Here is a 10502-nt window from a genome sequence, read left to right on the forward strand (position 1 = left end):
ACTAAGATGTTGTTAGATAACTGGCATTTAGGGCAGATGCGGAGCTTAGTGAGCCAGAAATTCCCATGAGCAAGCAACAGTTTTAGAAAATATCTCGTCCTCTAGGAGACATTTTTATTTCAAAAAGCTAAAAGGTCGGCCTACAAACATTTTTCTTTTCACTTATGAAGACCACACTAGGAGATTGTCTTAAATCACACAACAGGAGGGAGGACATGACGTATAAATTCTGATTCCAGTTTTGTGTTGCAATGCTTTGTAGAAACTGGAATTAGGAATTAAGTCATCCCAGCTAAAACAAAGATTGTATGAGTAATAAAACGTAAAAATAAGTTTGCTTCAACACTGACGTATAAGCATACACCCAGGAAACTATAGTCATTAAGATTAGGGTCTTTTTTTACCTCAAGTATGATGTTGTATAAATGTGCCGTGTAGAGTTTGAAACACTAGTGCTGTTTGGTTTATATTGTGGATATGCACAAGGGCAATTAATTCATGGATGTCTTATTTGTATTTGTTGTTATTGTTTAAACCCCAGCAATGTAAGCCCTACACTGAATACTGTATCAATAGAGAATGACAATACATTCTATCTCTGAGCGAGCAGGCGACAAAGCACTGCTGCAGTTTTCACACCATTTTGCTGATCAACACCAGGCATGCATTCACACAGAAATGCAGTGATGTGCTAACACAGGAAATGAGGAACAATCAAGCATGAATGTAACAATAAACAAATTTAAATATAATCCAAAAATCAGCTTTGCTAAGTTATTTGAGAGAAGAGAAGAAATCCGGTGACTAACAATGAATGTAATCACAGTTCATCTTTGACGACACACATTCATTCTTTCTGGCAGTTGCTTGGTGTAATTGAAATAAAGATTGAAAGAGTCAATTCAAAATGCCTCAAGTTCCAGCAAAATCACTATATTCGTAAATATATGGAAATATAACAAAGAAACAGAGATAATGAGTTTGGTTTTCTTTGTTTGTCCAGTTCTTGTCATCACCCTCCTCCTAAGTATTGATCATCCTGTTCTCCATCTGCGCGTCATTTCCTTCAATCCATTCTTGTTACCTCTAATTAAGACGACGCTTCACATGTTCCTGCTGCAGCTGGGGCCCAACCAGACGACACACAAAGACTCAGCAGCAGCAGATTTTCAGGGTTCATATCATATTAACAAGTCCAATGGTGGGAGCGCGCACACACACACACACACACACACACACACACACACACACACACACACACACACACACACACACACACACACACACACACACACACACACACACACACACACACACACACACACACACACACACACACACACACACACACACACGACCATGCACAGACGCACCATCACATACGTGCACATTCATCAAACTACCGAACCATGGGATGTTTGGTTAGTGTCTTTTCTAAACTAGGCAGTTGGAGGGAGCACATGGATATATTAGAGTTCTGTCCCCTCCAGCCCCCTCCCCACTCACACTGTCGTCCCGAGTGCACACACATCCTCCCTTCAGAAAGATGAATAATGCATTTAGCAGTGCAAGTAATTGACCCAATGCATTAGCATAAACAATATGTCTGCATGCTGAGGGAAAGCTGACCTAACACAGTAGTAGACATAATAATAACCCAGTGAGCCTCTGTCAGTGTCAACTTCGGACGTGAGGAGAAGGAGAAGCCCTCTCCTCACGTCTTTATGCTGCTGCAGCAGATAATTTCGTAACACTGGAGAGGTTATGAAACCTTCTCGTCCCAGTTGGACCAGCCCACCTGTTTTTTTGTCTGTCTGCGTTCACACGTTGTCATACACACACAACATGCACACCTTTGTGCACAAACACACAGAGAAGCGTCCACTCTGCTCGGTCTGGCTCACACTGCTGAACACACCACAGCACAGCCGGGGCCACGCTCTGACAGCTGATTCAATTTGTTACATATACATTTTGAATAGACATAAAATGTATAATTCTAATGAATGAGTATATCAAAATATGATAAATATAACAACAGAGGTACAAGAATGTTTTAATAACACAATAAGTTACGACTCAAATTAATTAACTTTGTGTGATTGTAAAATTGCAACTTAGTACTGATGTTTTTCTTTTACATGTAGAATTCTTGATAATTTGGTCTGACGGGACATGGATCATTGTAATGAATATCATTGAACATTGATTGGATTCTTAAATTATCTATTTGTTTTGTGTTAATCAATAAAATTGATAAATGAATTGTCAGAAATTGGAATGGATCACAAGCTAATGTAACTATCAGTTCATGTCCGATTAATTCCAATACTTTGGATAATAAATGGTATCATTACCATTACATGTGATATTGATTTCTTTACCCTACATTATACTTAGTTATTTTATTACTGCTAAAACAACACACTTCCTAACTGGACTCAACTTTTCTGTGCGTACATACATGAATTTGTCATAAGTAACATTCTGCATGTACAGTGGCTGAATGTTTCCATTTAACAGTATGATGGACAAGGCACAGAAACCATTACATACACACACAGACACACACACACACGTATATGTGTGCACTCCTTTAATCTTACAGAACCATCTATTATTCAGCGAAAGCAGGTGGGAGGGGCGGGGTAAAGGGGGAGTAGGGACAGGGCTGAATGGAGAGTGGGTGTGGAGGGGAGTGGGGACAACCAATGGTGGGGTAGTGTGTATATATGAGTGTGTGAAAGTGTGTATGTGTGTGTGTGTGTGTGTGTGTGTGTGTGTGTGTGTGTGTGTGTGTGTGTGTGTGTGTGCTGGGGTTCAGGATGATTTAAAAAAAAACAAAAAAACAGTCAACCCCCAACCCAGAGCAAATTTTAAGCTCACTCATGGTCCCATGAATGGTAAATTGTAGGCGGCTGCTGAGATGGAGGAGTAGGACGAAGACAAAGACAGGGAGGGGGAATAAAGACCCCATGACCCCCCAACCCCCTCCTGACTTCCTCCCTATAGAGGGTAACACCTCAGATGGGTGGCTTGTGTCAATACACCATATCTCTCATGAAAGAGCCGAGAATTGAAGCACACAATAATATTCTGAATTATTCCCACAATGGATGACAAACTCATTTTGGCCATTTTCCTATCTAAATAAAATGTGCAAGTTCTGTGACAGAATAGCAGACTGTCAAGGGTATCCAGGAAAAGCTGAATCCAATTACACTGCCTATTGTGCAGTGCATGTTGGGATAGACAGCATCCGTGACCCTGAACAACACACTCAGACGTGAATGAGTGGATGTACAGATGGATGGTTGATGGAAATTTAATTTGTTTTCGTTTGGTCATAAACAAAATTATAGGTCAATTAAAAAAATGTAGGCAGATCAATGTTAGTCCGGTAACCATGAATCTACATGCAGTTAATATAATGGCAATCCCTCCAGCGGTTATCTAAAAACAAACAAAAAAACTCTGATGAATGTCTGTATTGTATTGTTATATTTAAGTGTAGTAGATCACAGTGGTGAACCAATCATCAGATGTAGCCTTTTGCCGTCCACTGAGCCAGGTAGCTAACACGGGTAACTAGGGACCGTCTTGCAATAGAATCACTGTCATGCCTTTCATCAAGTTGACGTTCCAACGCTTGTATTGAGTTTATTGATGTTATTTCAATCTCAACTACACATCTGTAAGGTTGAGAGACTGCACCTCGCACAGCTGCGGCAGAAATACAGAAATAAAAACACCTGCAAAACTAAAACTGGCTCCATGGGCGGGCCTGCAACAGGAGGTGTCATGGGTTGCACATTTCACAAGGATCACACACAAACTCACGAGGTAGAAGCAAAGTACCAGCAATAGTGTGACGGCTGGTAGAAATGTTGAGGGACATAACAAACCTAGTGAAATGTTTTAATGACTGGAAGATTTGAATATAACAAGTGACATGAGTTGAAAAAAAGGAGCTTACAAGCTCATAACAAATCGCCCTCACTCCTATCATTCACAGTTTATGGCATAAACATCAACTGACTAGATAACTAGATGATCCAGCTTGTAGCGTAGCACGAGTGACACGGGCTACGAATAAGCTGAAAAACAAAGCTTTGCTGGTGGTAACAATAAAACACACTCAAAAATGCTCAGCAGCTGAGTCACTCATTGATCAAATTCAGAGATTGAGTTTGGAGGGAGCCAAAAAACAATGTTGGCCCTTTCAACTCAAATGCCTCCCACTCCTGCGCCCACACAGTCATCAACTGGGTTTATTCTGTCTGGCATGAAAGCTATCTGTAAACAAAATTGGTATGGCTGTCAAGCGAGGGACCGGTGCATAGAGGAGTGTAGTAGAGGAGGGTGAGGAAGAGAGAGGAAGGAAGCAGGAAGAGGAATCAGGAGGGTTCTAACACACAGGGAAACTGGACATCTGCTCCCATGAGGGAACCCTGGTTGACTGGTAGTTAAAGCACTTCCCGCAAAACTGCAACGTTCCAGTGGAGAGACCTTTGTAGCCTGTCATATAACTATCTCTCCCCCACAACTCCCAGTCAGATAAAGGCAAAAGATCAAAATAAGATATTTAGTTTCCACAGTGATGTCTTGAATTTGTTGTTTCGTCCAACAATATGCAACTTCAGCCGCTGGGGGTCCCTTAATCAAGACAATAACAAAAGACCTTGTTTGATGATGTTTTGGGATCATGGGAATCTACCTGATGCAACTCAAGCGCAATCGTTCACAGATGAGGTAACGTGTCGAAGTTTTAGTCACGTTAAGCAGCAAACCATTTTTCCTTTTCATATGTTTATTTCCTCAGAAGTTTTGGCAGAGACAGACAAAGCCACGAGTAAAGCAGACATGAAGCAATTAACAGGCAACCAAAATGAAACGCCGCTTTACCTTGACTAAAAATGACTTACTTTTAATTACTAAATCAAGTAATTACTTCAAATTTATGTAATAAAATGTCTTAATTGTGTTTGAAATGATTTTTCCTTGTATTGGTTGATTGATCAGATTATTGAAGACAACAGATACAAGTCACAGTACAATGCTCGACTGCACTGATCTCAGTATCTCATTCTTATTCAGAGCCACACGTCAAACTGTTGCCCAGAGCTGTCTGGTTGGAGGCCAGTTCACTCTCTGTTGAGATAAAAACTCTCACATTGGTGTTTCCTTTCTCCTCATATTCTAATGGACTTTCTCACCATCGCCCAGTGAAGAAATCAGAGAGAAGGGCACAGAAAGCACACTAGGTCACACAAATGAGTAATGACTAGAACCCATAAGCCAAATGCTGATGAATGTCTATGTGCATGCATGACAGCTTGTGCATACATGTACTCTGTGTGTGTGTGTGTGTCTGTGTGTGTGTGTTTAACTGAATGACTTTCACTGTGTTGATCAGAGAGCAGGAGGAAGAGGAGAAGGATAAAAAAAGGTGGAGAAACGGAGTCAGAGTGAAAGAGAAAACAAGGGGAGAGAGTTGCTTGCTTTCCATCAGCAGTGCTGTGATCAATATCAGAATATGACAGCACAGAGCTCCAGCCTTTCCCATAAATCACTTCCCATTATGATGGAACCTCTAAATCACACACACAATAACTGACCTACTGCAAACATACAAGCACACACACGTGTAAATACACTCACTGCACATTCAATCATTCAATGACACATTTCAGCACAAACTTATTTATGTCCTATGATAGTGCATTCGCCAAAACAGGTAAAAACCATCCCCTGAGAGAGTTGTTTCCTGCAGTATGACAACGACCAACTTTAGTGAAATAACTGGCGTCAGCACTTCTTTAATGCTCAGTAGGGGCTTTGAAATTTGCACTAAACAAGTATATAATATGAATATATACGCAAAAATGTTGTTCAGGCCCATGTGAGTCCATGCTGAGATCCTTTCAACAAGCAAGTGAACTTTAAGGTCATTTTATGAACATTTAGGGGGGATATTGAGCCATCTTCTATCCATAAAACAATATGGCGGATGTCAGCTTAGCTATAGCATATTAAAAAACATTAAAAACTCCTGTAAGGCATCAACCCACAGACAGATAACCAGAAACCAAACCAAACAGCCAAACAGCCAAATTGAATAATGTAATACTCACTGATTCAGCTCCACATCCAAGATGAATTCTCTCCCGAAGGCCTCCACTTGAAAGCTTGCTTGGGCCACGTGGTTCACCTACAAAGATAGAGGGGGCAGGTTATTTACCATTAACTACAAGCAGTCATTATCATATTCATGGATCAATTATCCTCTGCATTGATGGATGACTGCTTAGTCTTCTTCAACATCAATCAGCAGTAAGAATAAGATGGTTTTCATTAAGTCATCAAGCTGCGTCGTCTTGATCAGAATATTAATTTCTACAAAGGGTCTGATGGTAACACGTCAGCAACAAAACAGAAAAACACTTTACTGGCTCCCACTCTCACGCATACACATTTAAGCAAACGTGCATGTGCTGAACATAATACAAAATGATTTTACCTCAATTACAATTCATTTCTGTGTTCAAACGATAGGTTTTGATGTGAGTGTGTATGTAACGGATTTGGCTTGAAGAGGGTCTGATTCATTCGTAGTGCTGGGGAACATATGGCCAAGGCTTCAATACACACCCTCAGGTCAATGAGAACTCCCCACAATCATTCCGGTGCAGGTTCTGGGGGAGTCCCAGAGCCGAGCTGAAACGTAGATCCCCCTCCCCCCCAGGCCTCAGCCCAAGGGCCACCTTCATTACAGACCCGCCACCGCCTAACAGCTAGGGGAGGAGGGTGTGTGAGGGTGTGTGAGGGTGTGTGTGTGTGTGTGTGTGTGTGTGTGTGTGTGTGGTTTCTGTTTGAGGCCGTGCCCCGGTGATCACCCAGGAACGAACTTACCCCTGAGGTCCCCAGTGACCACAGGCTCTATTGTGTCTTTGCGTGGTCAATGCATATATGAGCGGAAAAACGTGTGTGGGGGTGTTAGGATGTGTGTGTATGTGCATATACAAGAGGCAATCCCTTTCCATGGCACACTTGTGCTGAAATCTAATCTGGCAGATTGGATCCATGATGGGAGGAGGTACCAGTAATCGTGTTTAATGAAAGCACACCCCGGCTTGACTGAGTCGGGCTGATACTCTGAGACCGCCACCGACTCTCCTTACATTGATTTCTGAGTTACAGCAGGGCCGACTTTCCACTCATGGCTGTGGAAGTATGACTATAAGTGCTGTCAGTGCACTGAACACACACACAACCAGAGAGGCAGGCAGGCGAGAACATACAAACACACTGATCCAACACAGAGCATTTGTTTTTCTACCAAAACAACAGGAGCACTTTGCTGAGTTCCCCACAGCTCATTCAGAGGTGTTTGTGCTAGATACTGAAAATAGGCAACGCAAAAGAAGTCTATAAATATCATCCTGTGTGTCACACATTTTCAGAACCATCTGACAGATTTGTTTTTAGGCTATTGATCTAAATACAGCAAATAGCTGATCAAACTTCGTACGAGTGACATCACAAGTGTTAATTCTCCGGAGGACAAGAGGCTCAGAACACAAATAAAAGACGCCAGATCTCCCGACTCCGTCTCCTCCTCCCTTGGATCTATTTCTCATTTACGATGTATATCTTATAGCTTCATTTAAACTTTGAGTCTCACAGAATACACATTCAGACACAGTAAAGATTTGGTTTCCTTAAATTTCATACACATCATAACTAACCCCACAGCCAGGAATGACATAAATGCAAGGATTTAGGCATGACAGATCATAGAATCTTTATAGAAAGGGAGAAAGAAAGGAATCTTCTGACTTTAACATCTATCCCAGAGACAGCATATGTTAATATCAGCTTCAGGGGGAGATTTTGATTGTACAGGGTTCAGGTTGGCTTGTTTAACCATGCGGCTGCAGTTGTGTCTGAGGTGCCAGTGAGACAAAGGGTTAACACCTCCCTGCCTCCGACCATCTGTAGCCCTCCGCTCTCTGCCAGCCCTGAACTGGCCAGTCCACACAGTCCTGAGCCGCACAAATTAAAAAACGCATGATAGGTTTGGACAATGCTAATTGACTCATCCCTTGAAATGAACCAGGCAGAAATGCTGCTTCACTGAACTGAGTCAGTGAACACAGTTACAGTGATTACGATTATTACTGCACTGTATCAGTAATTATAGATGAGGCCAAATGGCTCTGGTAGGCCTTCTTGCTAAACAGCATTGTTGTGCCCAGGGGGTTTCGTTAACTAACAGCAGTCATTTGTTACCTGATTGATTTTGTCCAAAACATCCCGCGAAACAAAGTTTAAAAGCAACGTGCAGCCTACTTTACCCTCTAGCTAGCATCTACTGTGTTTCACTGGCTACATAGAGACTCTGATGACAAACACTGCAGCTACCGTTCAAAACAGCGTTAAAAATGCCTTAGACCACAATTCCTGCTGATTATCTAAAATAATTATTAGATTTGAGAGCTTAAAGAAAAGCAGTTATATATGAATTTACCAAAATAATTGTTGTGAGGGATTCTTGGTTATCAAAAGAATAGTGACGATATCTACCGAAGCGGAACATCAAACAGATGAGAAATAAACTTTTCAGTGCCCTCTTGTGGTCACGCTATGTAAGGATTCTTAACGCATATGGACCAAAATATGCGCAAATATAACTGGGCATCAAAAACAATTTAAATAATTAGTGCTATATATTTTTATGAGAAGCAGTTTAACAAAGGTTAAAAAAATAACAATATAATACAACATGTACATGTGGCTGTTTATCAAGTGTTTTAAAGCACAACCTTCACTCAGGGGTAAACTTAAACTTAAGATAAATAATAAGAGGAAATCTAATGTGATACTCTCTGATACTGTCTTATAAGAAATGTTGTTTATTTTGATATCGTTTTAGGCCATGTTATCCAGCCCTATACCCAAATACCACCATATCTATGATAAGCTACAATCTGCAGATAATTCTAACTACACAGCGATTTAAACCAAGCCTCACTCATGAATAAAGGGAAGGGGACATGAGATATGGTGGTGGGGGGGGGGGGGGGGCAGCAACTCAGCTGCAATGACAAGATTTACTGAAAATATGATGCTGGTTGTGCAGATGTCTACAGCTGAGAAGTTTATTAATGTGCAGTGTGGACAATGTAAATACTCAGGTCCCCATTACCCAGATGAATATTTCAGATCAGTTTAAATGTGGTGTGTTCTCTGCTCATGACCCATATTGCACCTGCAGACAGCCTCATTACTGCAGGTTTGTCTTCTCTGTTTTTGTTAATGAACTAATTATTCATGATCCCTGTGAGGACAGACAGGGTGCAGATGAGGAGATGAGTCGATACAAGCAAGAAAAAACCCAGCAGAAGGCGTCTCGCATTCCTCCACCTCCATCCAGACAAACACTGAGTGAAGACACCGTGTACCTGTGCGGAGCCGGGGCTGGCTTTCACCCTGGTGCTGAGCTCATCCTGCGTGATCTGGCTGTGGTTGTGTCTGCTGTAGAGCAGGCGGAGAGGCACCGTGTCCTCCTTCCCGACGAACCTGCCCGTATCACGCAGAGCCTTCAAGCCCGACAAGGCGTCTCCTGCACAGAGATGGAGAGAGAGAGAGAGAAAGCAAAACACCGCTTTCATTACGCGCCTGTCGCCATCTCACATGTCGGTTTCCTTTCATAACACGAAGCAGCTATCGCACATTTTACATTCGGATCATGAAGCTGCGGATGCTATGAAAATAATAAAATAAACACGGGCATGTTTCATGATCGTTTAACGCTTTGTTTACAGCAAATAAAAAGAGTCGGTTACCATTTGGGGTATTTGCGCTGCTCTGGTGACTGACGTGCATCAGTCCACAGACGCACAAAAGGGAAATCCACCATCGCGGGTTCATCATCAGCATCATCACCTTCCTCTCTCTCTCCCTCTCTGGTTGGAAATTACAAAAACAATGCGGTATTCCAGGGGAAGCGGCGGCTCCTGCCTTCGCTAAGAGAGTCTGGAGCCGGGGCTGATGGTCCGGTCAGCGCGGTCCCGTTGCTGGTGGGGGGCCATCGGGATACTTGGGAGTCTGAACGCCAAACGCGTCTGAGGCGCACCGAGACCCCGCGGATGAGCAGCACGGAGGAGGCAGGGAGGAGAGAGGGAGAAAGGAGAGGAGAGGGGAGGGGAGGAGTGGGAACACCTCCTTACAACACATCAACATCCAGCGGCGCTCTGCAGAAACGCCTAATGCATAAACATGAGCGGAGGAAGGATGGAGGAAAGCTGCGGGCCCGGCAGTCCACACACTGGATCGACTGGGATCACATCAAAGCTCTGCTCCTCCATGTTCAGCGAGACTCCTGCACGAATCTGCCCATGTTTATATCATCATGACTCACTGCATCATCTGCCAGCAATCTAAAAGCCAAGGGGGTGAGATGTGACGACCATTGGTAGTCCCTGTGGTGGGTTGGTTTT

General features: G+C 42.7%; 1 protein-coding gene across 1 annotated transcript in view; it reads right to left on the minus strand.

Annotated features, from left to right (window-relative positions):
- The window catches only part of adam22 (ADAM metallopeptidase domain 22), a 53381-nt gene extending 43074 nt beyond the window's left edge, over positions 1-10307 (minus strand). Inside the window, exons 1-3 of the mRNA XM_053432528.1 lie at positions 9849-10307; positions 9465-9625; positions 6135-6211 (exon numbers count right to left, since the gene is read on the minus strand). Of these exons, the coding sequence (XP_053288503.1) occupies positions 6135-6211; positions 9465-9625; positions 9849-9945 (335 nt within the window). The 5' untranslated portion in view covers positions 9946-10307. The remainder of the gene's footprint in view (positions 1-6134; positions 6212-9464; positions 9626-9848) is intronic.
- Between the last annotated feature and the right edge of the window lie 195 nt (positions 10308-10502).

The sequence above is a fragment of the Pleuronectes platessa genome, chromosome 10, assembly GCF_947347685.1.
Source record: "Pleuronectes platessa chromosome 10, fPlePla1.1, whole genome shotgun sequence".
Lineage (NCBI taxonomy): Eukaryota > Metazoa > Chordata > Actinopteri > Pleuronectiformes > Pleuronectidae > Pleuronectes > Pleuronectes platessa.